Here is a 15819-nt window from a genome sequence, read left to right on the forward strand (position 1 = left end):
AGGAGGACTTATTCAGGTTTCTCGCTTGGGCACTAAGACTATTTCATCTGCTGCTGCAGGAAAGGGACACCCTGTATAGGTTTGTTTGATTGATTGATTTCTATAGCCACCATCTCAGCAAATAACTCTGGGTATTTCTTTTCTGAATTCTTTCACCATTCTGGAGCTTCTTCAATACTTCTTAAGAAAAAGACATCTAGATCAGCTAGCTCATGGAAAGGGAGAAAGTTGGAACTGGTAGAAAAGCATTATCTGTTGTCTTTATTTTTTAACTTGGCAGAAAAAAATATTGCAGACCAATGCATTGTTTCCAGCTCTATTAGGCTGTCATATTCCATGATGCATCTGGGCAAATCTACATATTCAGTGACCTTTTGAGAAGTCATCTCTGCTTTCTGCCTGAGGGAATCATACTTTACTCCAGAGCATTGCCTTTCACAGCAGAAATTGATTATTTTAGAAATTGTACAGGATCCACTTACAACCAGAATGCTTTCAGTTCATTTTATTTGTTTAATAAAAAAAGGAAAACTCACAAAGCTTGCATGTATATCTTATATATATAAATATATACAGTATATATAAATCAAATGATTTTGGGCAATACTGTTGAGTATGGCATGAAACAAAACAAGTAGCAAACAAAGTATGTGGAGACTTAGTCCAATACTATAGGCTAAGCATGCCTATTTCTGCATTAGATTAAGGCCTCCGATTTTTCCATTGGAAATTAACTTTCATTTATAGTACCTGCACATCTGGATTCTGCTCTTTGGGTTTCTCCAATATTTGTAGGTTTGTACCAGCTTTACAATTCCACAGAGCAAAATCTCAAATACATTCTTATACATTTTCACCAGGATGAAGTGTTCTATGTGATTTGAAAATTTGTACTACATTGGCAGAAATTGGTTCAAAATAATGTATTTTTATATTTAGAGATTCTTTGGAAACCAGCATAACAATATCAAAGAGGTTGTGGCAGAATAAACAGAAAGACACACTTATCTATAATCAAAATTGACTTCAAACAGCTAACAGAAGGAGAGATTCTAGCCAACAGACATAAAAGTTTAGATGTTAAGGCATCAGGCGTATGCTGGTGTTCACAACATCAGTTGGGATCCCTTGTGCTTTGAATGGATCAGAGCATCAATGACCATGAGGATCTTTGGCATAAGATTTCAGAGTATTTTAGAAGACTTCAAATAAAAGTGTTGAGGGGTAAACCCAGAAGTCCAATGGGGACACAGAAGAGTCAAGTGCAGGATCTTTGGATTTGCAGTCATTCCTAGCATGAATTCAAGCCTTGTGTCCTTCACCAAAGCTCCCAGAAGAGATTTCTTGGCACTTTTGCAATATTTGTGGGGGTTATTTGTATTTGTAGCATCATATTGGAAACTGTTTTCCATTCATCTGGATCCTCCTTTTGTCTCCAATGCAAAACTTTAGCTCAGGGTGGTGGTCTTTCTAAGTCTGAACAAATGGCAAAGCAGGACAGTTGCCTCTTTCTAGATTTGGGCTGTTCTTGCAGGTTGTTGTCCTCTAATTTACGGTTGGCACCTGGTTCCTCTGTAAACTATATTCCTTTGCCTTCAGTCTCAGATTGGCAATGCTGTTAGCCATATTCATGCCCTGAGCTGGGTTGGCATTGGTACAGGAAGCAGAATAAGAAGCCATGGCAGTACTGGGAGGCAGAGAAAGAAGAGGGGAGGGAGGGAAAAACAACAACAACAGATCATCTTTTAATTCTACAATTCACTTGCATGCAGGTGACCTACATGAGGTGTGTCAAGTATCTAGAAAAACAACTGGCTAGCTTACTGAAGTCTTGCGCTGCAGTTTGATTTTTAGCAGTTAAAGCTTTACATTTACATCTGCAAATGAAGTAACTAAAAAAAATGGAAGGATAGAAGCTTGGAGCCAAACATTTACAGCCATATTATGCAACTGTATTCCACCAATCTTAATTTCTAATGAGTACTACTGATCTTGGAATGATTTGCCAGGGCTACGGCTCAAAAAAGGTTGGGGCAATAAGAAAAGCAAACTGATATAAACTGAATGCATTTTTGTTTTAAATAAAAGTTATCGTTCCCTGTGTACATAATAATTGTGTCTTGATCCTAAAACAATTACAACCTAGCAACAACACTTGTAATTGAACAAAATATCCTCTCACATATCAGACCTTCATATTATGTTTTCTACTCTGAGTTAGGAACAACTGGAATAGAAACCACTCCAGACCTGAATCTAGATTGTGGAAGTGATTGATAATTTGGTGAAGCCACCCCCAACCTCGTGACCTGCAGCCATGCCAGCTGGGAATTCTGGGAATTGCAAATCCAAGCTGTCTGTAGAGCACCAGGTTGGGGAGATACTATTGCTACTACACTTAGGAAGAGCCTTTAACCATATTGTGCACATACAAGACATTAATAACCATATAATCCTAAAACAAGTGAATTCAGATTGTCAAGGTTCTCTTGCCTAGCAGGCAAACACACATCTAGTGTGGAAGAACTACTTCTACATCCCAGATCAGATCATAGGAACTATTATCACAATGCATATTCCAATGTGGAATGAGGGGATTAAAAATACTTTGATTTACAGAGAATTCATTTCTATAGGCACACTTTCTAAGCATCTCAATGTTTAATACTCCTCTAAAAGCAGATTTATCTGTGCATATATCAGATTTTTCATAAGTAGCATTAAAAAGGAACATAAATAGATTATGCAGAGAATAAACAAAATTGCACGTGTTTAACCAGGACACAAAATAAATGGGACTGCCAACTGATACCACTTTGATCTTCCTAGTCATGGGTCTCTTTCAAACCTGTAGCTTTTATGGTTTCATTCAGGTTTCTAAAGTCTTATAACATTTTTTGTCAGCAAATTAGATTTATCACTGGAAGAAGAATCTGGGAATCAATCCTACAAAGTATAAATCAAAACTTTTATAGGGCTGCTAATCCCGTTACAATCAGGAATGCAGAATTCCCTCGGCTCTCTCCATGCCAGAGTCTGGATCCACAACCAGGCAAAAGTATCTAAAGAAAAGGTCTGAATAGAACTCATAGGTCCTTCTGATTCACAAAAGTCTCACGGACATGAGTATAGCAAAAATAGTGGTCAATGCTTTAAAAACCTACAGAGCTAAATTAAAAGTAGCCCAAAGAATATTCTGATTCTTTTTTTTTCTGGGCCATTTTTTAATTTTTTGGAAAATATTTCCAAGTATTTTCAGCAAGATACATTTTGCTTTCTGTATCTACTCTGTGTGTGTTGGTGGTGTGCTGTAGGCTTGTCTATTTGTGAGTTCCCTAGAAATCTGTTTTGAGTTTGCCAGCTTAATTTTAATCAGGCATTGACCAGTGGCATCTGTAATGAACACTTCTGAGAACTGGTGCAGCAATTTTCTTTCAGTGGTTCACTACCCACTTCTTTGAAGAGAAGTGAATTAATTTACCAAGTTCCTCAAATAAACCCATTCATTTCCAAGAATCTGGTGCTGGAAATATTCCCAGTGGTTTAAACCCAATTACTGTTTGCCAGATCAATCAGCCTTTGGGTTCTGCCTTGCCTTTCTCAGGCTTACTGGCAATCAAAATATTTTTTTTTTAAAAAAATGACATACCAAGCAAAAACATGATCCATATTTATTTTTGTTTGTTTTACTTTGTTATTCAAAGTTTAGCCAAGAGCATTTCCCATGAGTTTTGTGAAATACTGTTTGCTTTGGGGTTTTTTTTTTCTTCCTTTTCCCCCTCTTTGAAAAAAAAAGACTTTCAAAGGATGATCTGTGAGGGTGGCGGGCAAAAGAGCTGCCAACGGTACAAGAGAAGAAAACAACATTGATTAGGCCTGGGAACAGTTCTTCCTTTGGGCACAGGAGCCAATTACTGTGGAAACATGACCTTTTCTCACAATTTGTCAGAAATCAAAAGGGCAGCTTGCCAGGTGAGATGTGATGAATCAGTGTTGAGTCAAAATGACAAAGATGCACCAAACCATTTTTCAGAGATTAATGAAAAAGTGAAGAATAAGGGACTGTGGCTTTGAATACACTGCTTTGGTTCGGACTGGACAACAGTCAGCACATGAAGCATTGCTGTAAAATGGACCTGAGGGGTGCCACCACTACTTGGCCACGTTGGCTGCATAGCACTGCGGCCTCATCATGTCCAGGGTTTGATTCTTATTTGTCTGGTCTGAACTGGGAAGGATCTGCACAGATGAAAAAAGGATGACATAGCAGCCTGTCCAATAGAAATTCTAAGGAAACGGCCACAGTCAGCAGTTACCACAGAAATAAGAGCTGAATTGCACCCCTGTTTCTGAGGCTGAGAGCAACATTTGGCTCGGGATGTTTTTTTACCCAATACCCTTTTCCTTCTACCTTCAGGATATAGATAAGTTATGCCTTACAAGGAGATAAAGTGAGCAAGGCTGTTTGTAGCAGCAAGAGTAAGCTTGTGCTTGTGGAGGGCTGAACTGCTTTTCATTCCCTGCCACTCAGCGCTTTATAGACTGACCAGCTGACCAAAAGGGGAGGATATTGTCAGGGAGAATTAGTAAAATATGAAAGCTGTGTTGTGCAATAGAAGCAGGCATATTGGGGCAGGGCCATGCATGGCTTCAAGAGTGTCCCAATACCAGTCTTTACTTTTGCTGAAGAGGTTGAAGAATAATCAAGGGAAATGTATGAGGCTGGTTCCAGGCGGTTATATCTGCTTCCTTGAGTGAGGGTAATTTCCCCGCCGTCTTGAAGGAGGCGGTGGTGAGACCTCTCCTCAAGAAGCCTGCCTTGGACCCAGCTGTGTTAAATAACTTTCGTCCGGTCTCCAACCTTCGCTTTCTTGCGAAGGTTGTTAAGAGTGTGGTGGCGCATCAGCTCCCTCTGGTCCTGGATGAAGCGGATTATCTAGACCCGTGCCAATCGGGTTTCAGGCCCGGGTACAGCACGGAGACAGCATTGGTCGCTCTGCTGAATGATCTCTGGAGGGCCCAGGACAGGGGATATTCCTCTGTCCTAGTCCTATTAGACCTCTCAGCGGCTTTCAATACCATCGACCATGGTATCCTGCTGCGGCGTCTCAGGGGATTGGGAGTGGGAGGCACAGTTCTTCGGTGGTTCTCCTCCTATCTCCTGGGACGTTCGCAGTCGGTGTTGGCAGGAGGGCAGAGGTCGACCCCAAGGTCTCTCGTTTGTGGAGTTCCTCAGGGGCCGGTCCTCTCGCCTCTCCTGTTCAACATCTACATGAAACCGCTGGGTGAGATCATTCGTGGTTTTGGAGTTGGGTATCATCAGTACGCTGATGATACCCAGCTTTTCATTTCAACCCCAAACCACCCCAGTGATGCCCTCGACGTGATGTCCCGTTGCCTGGAGGCGGTTCGGGTCTGGATGGGGAGGAACAGACTTCAGCTCAACCCTGACAAGACTGAGTGGCTGTGCATTCCGGCATCCCGGGATATTCAGAATATTCCACCTCTCTTTATGGGGGGTGAGCTTTTACCCCCCGTAGATAGGGCTCGCAACTTGGGAGTCCTCCTAGATTCGCGGCTCACCCTGGAAGATCATATAGTAGCTGTGACTAGGGGGGCTTTCGCCCAGGTTCGCCTGGTGCGCCAGTTGCGGCCCTATCTAGACCGGGATGCCCTGTGTACGGTCACTCATGTGCTCGTGACCTCTCGTCTGGACTACTGCAATGCTCTCTACATGGGGCTTCCCTTGAAGACCACTCGGAGGCTCCAGCTGGTACAGAATGCAGCCGCGAGAGTTGTCTTGGGAGTTTCCCAGTACTCCCATGTTACACCTTTGCTCCGCAAGCTGCATTGGTTACCAGTTGTCTTCCGGGTGAGATTCAAGGTTTTGGTAATGGTTTTTAAGGCCCTACATGGCATGGGTCCGGAGTACCTCGGGGACCACCTGCTGCCGGCGTCAACTTCCCTCCACCCTGTGCGTTCCCACAGAGAGGGCCTCCTCAGGGTGCCTCCAGTCAGAGAATGTCGGCTGGTGGCCCCCAGGGGGAGGGCCTTCTCTGTGGGCGCTCCGGCTTTATGGAATCAGCTGCCGGTCGAGCTCCGGATGGCACCTGACCTTCGCTCCTTCCGACGCGGTCTGAAGACCCATCTATTTGAACTAGCCGGCCTGGCCTGATGGGGGACATGTTGGGGTTTTAATGGGTTTTTTTTATTTTGTTATTGATTGATTGTTTTAGCTGGGCTACTATTTAATTCTTTTTAATTTTTGTATCCTGTATTTTTTATATGTGCCCTGTTCACCGCCCTGAGTCCTTCGGGAGAAGGGCGGTATACAAATATAATAAATAATAATAATAATAATAATAATAATAATAATAATAATAATAATAATAATAATAATAATAATAATAATAATAATATTTAGTTAATTTTAAATAGATCACATTTTATTGATGTCCTGGCCCTACCTCCTCCTTAAAACATACTCCTGGCACCACCACTTGGCATCTAAGGAGGATGCTTAGCTTGAAAAAACCTTGCAGATTTCAGTTTCTGACTGTTCTGCCCCACATGGGTGTCTCTTTCAGTATTCATTTAATATGCTAAGCCAAGCTATACAGTATAGTGTGATATGTGAATTCAGCTGCTGTGGATTCTGAATTATGTTTCAGAGCTGAATATAATAGCATAACTGAGAGTCAGATTGGTCTAGTGCAGGGGTAGGCAACCTTGGCTCTTTTATGACTCATGGACTTCAACTCCCAGAATTCCTGAGCCAGCCATGCTGTCCTAGATTCAGGAATTATGGGAGTTGAAGTCCACGAGTCATAAAAGAGCCAAGGTTGCCTACCCCTGGTCTAGTGGTAAAGCTACAAGGCTAGAAACCAGGAGATTGTGAATTCTAGTCCTGCTTTAAGCATGAAAATCTTGCTGGATGAATTTGGGCCAGTCACTCTCTCTCAGCTCAACCTATCTCACAGAGTTCTTGTTTTGAGGAAACAATACTAAGAAGAAGAAGTAATAAATACATTTGCTACCTTGAGTTATTTATAAAAAAATAATAAAGATGCAAAATAAATAAATATGAAGTCAGGCACTGAAACCAAATCAAGCCATCATCTATGTACCAAATGGGAGAGGGGTCTTGCTACAATGTTTTGCTTTATAAAGAGAATCATTAGTTCTGACTATATATATTCTGTTAGCTGTTTAAACCAAGTGAACATGGGTCACAGTGGAATTCAAGTGAGTCCAGTGTGTGTCCCATTACTCAATCACTTTCTTTTCTTATCTGCCTTGTTTTTCCAGGAGAGCCTGCCAAACCCCATTAAATCCCCTTTATTTTTCTCAGCCCTACCCTTTTTCCACTGTTCTATAGCTACTCCCACTTATGCTTGGTGTCTTGGCCAGAAAGAGTGTAAATTCTCAAAGTAGCCTATTTAGACTGTAATCTATATGTTTTTTGCTTTGAAACTAGCTTGCCAATCACAGCTTTTCCCCCAAAGCATCTTGTGAACTTTAGTGAGCTGAGAGTACTGGAAATTGCTCTCATTCAGTTCATAACTGAGATAAGATTCTATGGTCCTTACCTAGGATTCCCCTTATTTGAACAATATCCTTATTTGGACATACATGCCTCAGGGTACATACAATTTTTACACTTTGTCACCCACCTGGAAGGAATGACAGGTGGCTGCAGTGAACCAGAGGCAACCAACAGGGGTACAAGATATATAGTCACCTGTAAGGAGAGGCAGTTCCCCAGGAGAGATAGTCAGTGGCTCTTGGCGCTGGGCGAGGTACAATTGGTTGCTCCACTGCAGTTACATCACCTGAGTAAGACTTAAGGAGGGATGCATTTTTGTTGGCCAGCATTGCTCGCTCATTCCTGCGAAACTTTGCCCGCCTGTTCTGAAACCACACCTAGGAAGAGAAGCATACCAGAACCAGGTATCAGATACTATTCTACATCAAAATCAAAACAGATCCCTTACTGCTCCAGTCAGCACAGCATAAAATGTTTCAATTTACATAAGTGACTGTGTTTTTTTTAATTGGCCAGAAGGGGATGTTTTTGGTTCAGTGAGGATATTAAAGTAGGATTTAGGGAACATAAGTTCAATACTCTACTCACAAAAAGGAGCAGGGCTGGCATTTTCAGGCAAAGGAATGAATATACTCCACCATCAAAAAAGGAGAGAGGGCACCGGTAAGATATTGGATCAAGAAGTTAAGATGAAACAACCATACCACCGTTTCAGTTTATTTAACCAGAGATTATGATCTTTAAGAAACGAGGAACTTATTATTCCATACAGGGCTAAATGTAATCATTACATTTTAATAAATATGCAATAAATATTAAATATTTAATAAAAAATAAATAAGCAACAAAGCTATGTAAACTATTTAGTAAATATGGCCCATTTATCTATAAAGCAGAGATGGGGAGAATACTTTCACTCTCAAGCTAAACAAGTGTGAAAGAAGGAAAGTGCCATTGTGAAAATTTTCAGTGGCCTACTTAGAAAAAAAATCAAAGGGATCTAGTGAGGTGTTTTGGGGGCTGCAAAATCCTCCTCCTTTGTTTTTATCATCAGTTGTAGTGACCAGGATGCTGCACTCTGGTGTAGAATTATTCACAACTGGATTCTGGCTGGAATTCCTTTTTTCAAAGAGAACCTCTTGTGTTTATTACAGAAGTTAACTCCCAGTAAATTTTGGGAAGTCTTCCACTCATTCAAGCAAGGAGCCAGACCTAAATCTTTGACTAGATCCTATTGGAAAGGGAGAGAGGAAAGAGGAAAAGGACTGACAGTGAGCCTCTGCTTGACATTCCTTTAGGCTTGCCTGGTTCCTCATATGAGAAAAATCCTTTGGATAAATCAGGGATCGGCAACCTCGGCTCTTTTATGACTCGCTGGCTCAGGAATTCTGGGAGTTGAAGTCCACGAGTCATAAAAGAGCCGAGGTTGCCGACCCCTGGGATAAATAATCAGATCTAATGGAATGAGGTTATTTATATTCAGTTTTTCTAGGTTTTGGAAAGGATTTCATACTTAGTTACCACCTTTCCCCCTGCATTTAAGAAGCTATCGTATTAAGGTACTGTATATAAGCTATTAAGAAGTTATTGTTTCTACTTCTTAAAAAGTAAAATCTTTGAATAGTGAGATTGGCAGCATATGCATTGAATGAATGAATGAATGAATGAATGAATGAATGAATGAATGAATGAATGAATGAATCTATTGGGATAAAAGGCAAGCTATGAGCTGGTTTAGTCAATGGCAGCATTTAGTCAATGGCAAGTACTGTATTTGGCAGGCAGCAGTAACTGTAAGGAGGAGAAAAGGTTTGCCCTGCTGAGAGATACTCTCTGACTGTCTCATCTATTTGACTGATATCATTATCAACAAAATGCTAGGAGTGGATCAGGGTGAATACCACATGTTCACAATCCAAATCCCTCCTCTTCAAAATAATGCTGAGGCTTCTAGCAGTCACTTTAGTGAATGCAATGAGCATATGTTACTAAACTTAAAAATAAATTGGGCATCCCTCTGAAAACTTCAGTAAAGTCTACTGCTTTGAATGATTTTTTTTTGGCAGCCTTTCTTGGCTTAGAACATATGCCTATGCTGTAAATTCAGTTAGAAATACAAACATAAATTTTGACATCTCGTTCCCACTAACTTTCTTCAGATTGTTAGAGCAAAGAAAGTTTGTAACTCCTTCTAGAATCTAATAGTTTTTCCCTGTTGTGGTATTTTATAGATTAAAGTCAACTACAGAAAGATAATCTACAAAAATATGGATATTGCTAGTTCCTTGGGACAAACACTTTGGGCACAATCCAACCCAAACAAAACACATAACTCTTTAGGTTTTACAGGAATTATTTACCAGGGCTTGTTGAAATCACAGGAAACCTACAATGATTATGTCCAGAACATTTATTCATAGAATCCCACACTGAACTGTTTTAAATGAGGAGCAGCTTCTGTTGAAGGAGCAAATAAAGTCTTGTTCAGCCAACAGTCCAAATCCTAGTTAATCCACCCAAACAAAATGTCCAGTTTCTTTCATGTACATTTGTGAGATTAAGGAGACATTGGAGAAAATATTGGCCATTATATTTGCTAACTGGGAACAAGAAGCTTGTTTTTATCTTCTATCATTAATGTTTTCATTCCAGAATAGAGGCTGCAATTATCTATAACTTTTCTTTTTCTAAAGTGCCTGTTATTTGCATTTGTATGTATTTGTTACCTTTGTTAATGTTGCCTAAAGTAGTGTACGCCTGAGGCTCACATAAGCTTTTGGGAAGTTGGAAAGGCTGTGTCTGAGGAATATCAGTATTACATTATACTGTACTGCCACGGCATCTCTGTAACTACCATATCTTAGAAAAGAAGGGGTGTAGAGCAGTAGTTGCAGATTTCTGCAGGGCACCTTTAGAATTAGCCCCTGAGTGAGTCTGTAGTAAAAGAGCATGCTGTTATGGAACATTTATGGAGGAACAGGTAATGATACTCCCTCCCATAATCATTTCTAGTTTTTGAAGAAAATGTTAGCTAAGACAATGTTTTGTAGTACTTTTGCTCATATAATGATGGGGATAGAGAATTGTGTGCATAACCTAGATTTAGTTTTAGAAATTTAAAAATGGGAAGCTTCCAGCTCTTAGGGCTCTAATTTTATGACAAAAATATATAGAAAGATCTGTAGTGAGGGAATAGTTTTAATTTGTCTAGAACTGGTGCCCTAATCCAGGGGTGTCAAACTCAATTTCATTGAGGGCCGCATCAGCTTTGCAGTTGCCCTCAGGGGGCCGGGTGGGTATGGCCTGGGTGGGCGTGGCCTACTGGGTGGGCATGGCTAGATGCATATGGCCTACTGGGTGGGCGTGGCCAGCTCTACATCATTCGCATCAAGGGTGCCTATGGGGCCCCGGGCAGGAGTGGGACAGATCTGAGGGTCTCTGGCAGGAGGAGGGTCTCTGGGCCAGGGCCAAGGCAGTGGGGGCCGTTTCCTCACTGTTTCCAGGATGGCTTCGTGGGCCACATGAAACTACTTCGCGGGCCGGATCTGGCCCCCCGGGCCTTGTGTTTGACATGTCTGCCCTAATCTAATGCTTACCCACTTACAGGTAGTCCTTGACTTACGATCACAGTTGAGCCCAAAATTTATGTTAAGTGATTTTTACCCCATTTTACAACCTTTCTTGCCACAGTTGTTAAGTGAATCGCTGCAATTGTTAAGTTAGTGACATTTTTCTTAAGTGAATCTAGCTTCCCCATTGACTTTACTTCTCAGAAGGTCATAAAAGTTGATCACATGACCTTGGGATATAGTTGTGAAGCATCTGAATTTTGATCATATGACCATGGGGATACTGCAACAGTCATAAGTCTGAAAAATGGTCATAAATCACTTTGTTCAGTACTATTGTAACTATGAATTGTCACTAAATGAACAGCAGTAAGTCAAGGACTACCTTTATTACATCCTTTCTCCTTGAAAATTTCCAAAATGTGGAGCTCAGAATAAAACATTTAAGGCAACAACTTGGTATACAATAAGACAAGCTAATAAGAAATATTGGTCTTCGTAATTAAAGAAAACAATTATTTAATATTTTATTTAACTTAAAACATTTTAGCTTAAAAATAATCTAATTAGTGAAACATTTTAGCTTAAAATAATCTAATTAGTGAAACTATTTTTATATGTGAAACTATTATAAATGTTCAAGTATTAAAATTCAAATATTCATATTGTAACAACCTGCTAAAAGGCTTAATACTTTTGGTTGTAGCGTACATCAGCTGAATTGGAATAGATTTAATTTATTGGAATTCCAAAAAGGTGATCCAAATGCTATTCTTAAATTTTGAAACAGCTATTCCACTGCATGGGGATGCAAGGATAAAAAAAAGGGACAGCCTTTTTCTCCCAACTTATGGCAGATAACTCTAGCAACCCTCTATCAGGCATGTCAAACTCACAACGTCACATGATGTCATGCAAAGTATTGCGACTTTTTCCCCATTGCCAGCAATGGGGTGGGCGTGGTTTCGGTGTGATGCATCCGGCCTGCGGGCCGGCAGTTTGACATGCCTGTGGTCTATATCCACAATATAGTAGTTGATTATTACACACATTGTTCTTTGTTTGTTTGTTTGTTCGTTCATTTCCATTCTGACGCCTAGCATCTGAAATAAAATACAGGGATGGGGAAATCAAAATATACTTTAAAACAGCAGAAATAGAAAGAAGGATCTTTTTGAAACAAGAACTTCTAAAGGAGGCTGGAAGAAAGGATAACATGTTTACCTCTTTGTTTTGTTTTGTTTTGTTTTAAAAAAAGATAGAAGGAATGAAAAGAATAAGTCATCTGGTCTGCTCTTTGGGGTGCTGGAATCATTACCTGGACCCGAGCCTCAGTGAGGTTGACTCTGCGTGCAAGGTCTTCTCGTACAAAAGCATCTGGGTAATGTGTCCTCTCAAAGACTCTCTCCAGAGCCTGAAGCTGGCTGCTGTTGAAAGTGGTCCTGTTTCGCCTCTGCTTTCGTTTCTTCTTCTCTTCAGAATTCAGCTGATCACCTGGCAAAGGAGACAGCCGAAAAACTGGAGTGGGAAGGTGATTCAGTAGATCAAACAAAGCTGTTCATCAAATAAGTGGCTCTTGAAGATTGAGGTTTTTTTTTTTTTTTAAAAAAAAAGAAAACTGCATGACAATTAACAGGCGAGGTCAAATATAATCCAAAATAGCAGTAAAACAGAAAAACATGCAACTTTGCATAAATGTTCTATGGCTGCTCAAATGTAGGGTAATCTTTAATTATGATAGCATATGAGTGGTCATACAGTTTAATGTTTCAATTTCATCTCCCTTTATTGGCTGAGTGAAAAAGCAGTATTGTCTTCTTAAAGACTTTAGGGCTCAGACTATCCTTATCAAAATAACTCAGACAATTGAAATAACATACACCAGGACACAAAGGGAGTGCCATATCCTATTAATATTAGTTATTCATTATTTAAATAGTTGCATAGTCTAGAATCAGACTGTTTTGTGAGTTAAAGGAATATTAAGGCTGAATATAGACATCTCAACAACTCTCTTCATAAAAGAAAATTAATAACTCTTAGTATATGGTTGTTTATGATTGCCTTTTTATATATATATACCTTGTATTTAGCTCTGGGAAGTCCGGGGGGGGGAGGGGGGTTAGGGGGAGGTGGGGGGGGAGGAGGGAGGGGGGGAGGGGGGGGAAGGGGGGAGGTAGGGAGGGGAGGTAGGGAGGGGGAAGGGGGTTTTTTAAAGGAAAACTGTATTTTTAAAACTTTTCAATAAAAAAAAAAAAAGAAAAGAAAATTAATAACTCTCTCTGCAAATGGGTTTGAGACCAATAGTATTTTAGTAATTTTAAGCTTCTTCATAACACTGAATATTATAAACACATGCCCTTTAAAATCTTTGTTACTCAACTAAAAAAATTAAATTTTTATCATAGTTGTTATTTGCGAATCACGTATATTTTCCCCAAACTATCAAATTTCGCTATTACTACCAAATTGCCCTGTATTTTTGACTCTTTTAATGTTAACCATCTTTTGCTCTTAGTTACAAAGAATATTATCACATTTTCCTCTTTTGCTCTCATATAATATCTTTCTCTTCCTTTTATAGAATAATTTAATTACCGTTATACAGTATTTAATTATATAACAGTGTGCCAATATTTGAGGGGCTACCTCAAGGAAGAGGGGCTCAATCTATTTTCCAAAGCACTAGAAGGTAAGACAAGAAACAATGGAGGAAAAAAATAATCAAGGAGAAGACCGACCTAGAATTAAGGAGAAATTTCCTAACAGTGAGAATAATTAACCAGTGGAATTAACCTGGGATCCTCCTCACCAACCTGACATCTTCTATTTATGTTGGGCTAAAACAACCCTAATTCCTAACTCAAGCTCAGCAACAATGCTGGGAGTTAATCCAAAGTCCCCATCTCTTCCATCCAGGAACCAATTAAAGCATTAAGTGAAGAATAAACAAAAGCAATATGTGACTCTGATGTTTATGTACATGACATAGATGCAAAGAGCCAAATGTGCTATAGTTGCAGCTCCATGCTTCCAAATATCCACTAACAAAACGCAGTAAAATAAAAATAGGATAGTCATCTGTTCAACGAATTGTTCCTTGTTGAGGAGTGGTGTGTGTGTTTTTCTTGCTTTCTAGTCAGCCCTGACTGCTGGCAACTGCTGGACAAGTTCCTGAGGTGTTCTTGGCACTATTTTCAGAAATGGCTTGTCATTGGGTGGGTTTTTTTTTCCCTTGTGGGGGAGAGGGACAGCCAATAGTCACCCAACTGGCTTTGTACCTAAGACAGGTTTAGAAGGAATGGCCTCCCTGTTTCTAGCCCAGTGCCTGGCTATACCATACTGGCTCTCTATTTAAGCTAAACAACATATTTCTTTTCAAATTAATCTGGAATACAATATGTTTCAATTTTTCTTCTCAGCCTTCATGAAAATGCCCTTTCTGCATAAAGTAACTTTAATTATTTTTAGATTTTATTATTACATAGTTTTTTTGTTTCTTTTTTGTTCTGTATATCCAAGTTATTATTATAGGCAGATCAAATTACTAATGAGAAGTACATTTGTACTTAATGAGACAATTACAGTATAATTTAAAATAATTTTTGTTTTTCATTTTGGACAGATATGAATAATCTGAATGCCATCTGTGAATTCTAGAAACAATTTTGATTTACTAACACACACACACACACACACACACACACACATATATATATATATATATATATATATATATATATATATATATATATATATATGTATGTATGTGTATATATATATATATATATAAAGGTAAAGGTTCCCCCGCACATGCGTGCTAGTCGTTTCCGACTCTCCGTTTCAAAGCCGAAGAGCCAGCGCTTGTCCGAGGACATCTCCGTGGTCATGTGGCCGGCATGACTAGACGCCAAAGGCGCACGGAACGCTGTTATGTATGTATATATATATGTATGTATATATATATGTATGTATATATATATATGTATGTGTATATATATATATATATATATATATATATATATATATATATATATATATATATATATATATATATATACACACACACACACACACACACACACACACACACACACACACATACATACATACATACATATACACACACACACACTTCCTCCTTGTCCTCCTCTCTTTTTATTGCCCCAGCAGCTGCAATGACACTTTCACGGAGGAGAATGGACATGAACCTGGGTCTCTCTAGTCCTCATATGAACACTTAGTGGAGTAGCTTTGAAGACCTTGGAAAAGATCTACAGATGCCATAATGGGTCAGAATAGTGTGTGCAGTGATATCCGCTGTGACACTCTGTGGAAGCAAAAGTTGAACTTTGAACAAGTAGGATTGAAAAAGCACTGACACTTTTGAAAACTCCTAAGAATGCCAAGAAACCTAAGAATGCTAAGAATGCCAAGAATGCCAAGAGCCTTGGTGGAGCAGTGGGCTAATGCCTCCTTAAGTAACACCAGCTGCCTGCAATTAGTGCAGGTTCGAGTCCCACCAGGCTCAGCGTTGACTCAGCCTTCCATCCTTCCGAGGTAGGTAAAATGAGGACCCAGATTGTTGGGGGCAATTAAGCTGACTTTGTAAAAATGCCGCTGGGGGGGGGGCAAAAGCCCTAATAAGCAGGCATATACATAGAATGAAGGCTATTGCTAAGCACATTGGTTTGTGCTTCTTAG

General features: G+C 39.7%; 1 protein-coding gene across 1 annotated transcript in view; it reads right to left on the reverse strand.

Annotated features, from left to right (window-relative positions):
* Positions 1–513: 513 nt before the first annotated feature.
* PRRX1 (paired related homeobox 1) overlaps positions 514–15819 on the reverse strand; it is a 68346-nt gene continuing 53040 nt past the window's right edge. The window contains exons 2-4 of the mRNA XM_081324759.1: positions 12434–12609; positions 7742–7923; positions 514–1687 (exon numbers count right to left, since the gene is read on the reverse strand). Of these exons, the coding sequence (XP_081180885.1) occupies positions 1546–1687; positions 7742–7923; positions 12434–12609 (500 nt within the window). The 3' untranslated portion in view covers positions 514–1545. The remainder of the gene's footprint in view (positions 1688–7741; positions 7924–12433; positions 12610–15819) is intronic.

Source organism: Vipera berus, assembly GCF_964194415.1.
Source record: "Vipera berus genome assembly, chromosome: 3".
NCBI lineage: Eukaryota > Metazoa > Chordata > Lepidosauria > Squamata > Viperidae > Vipera > Vipera berus.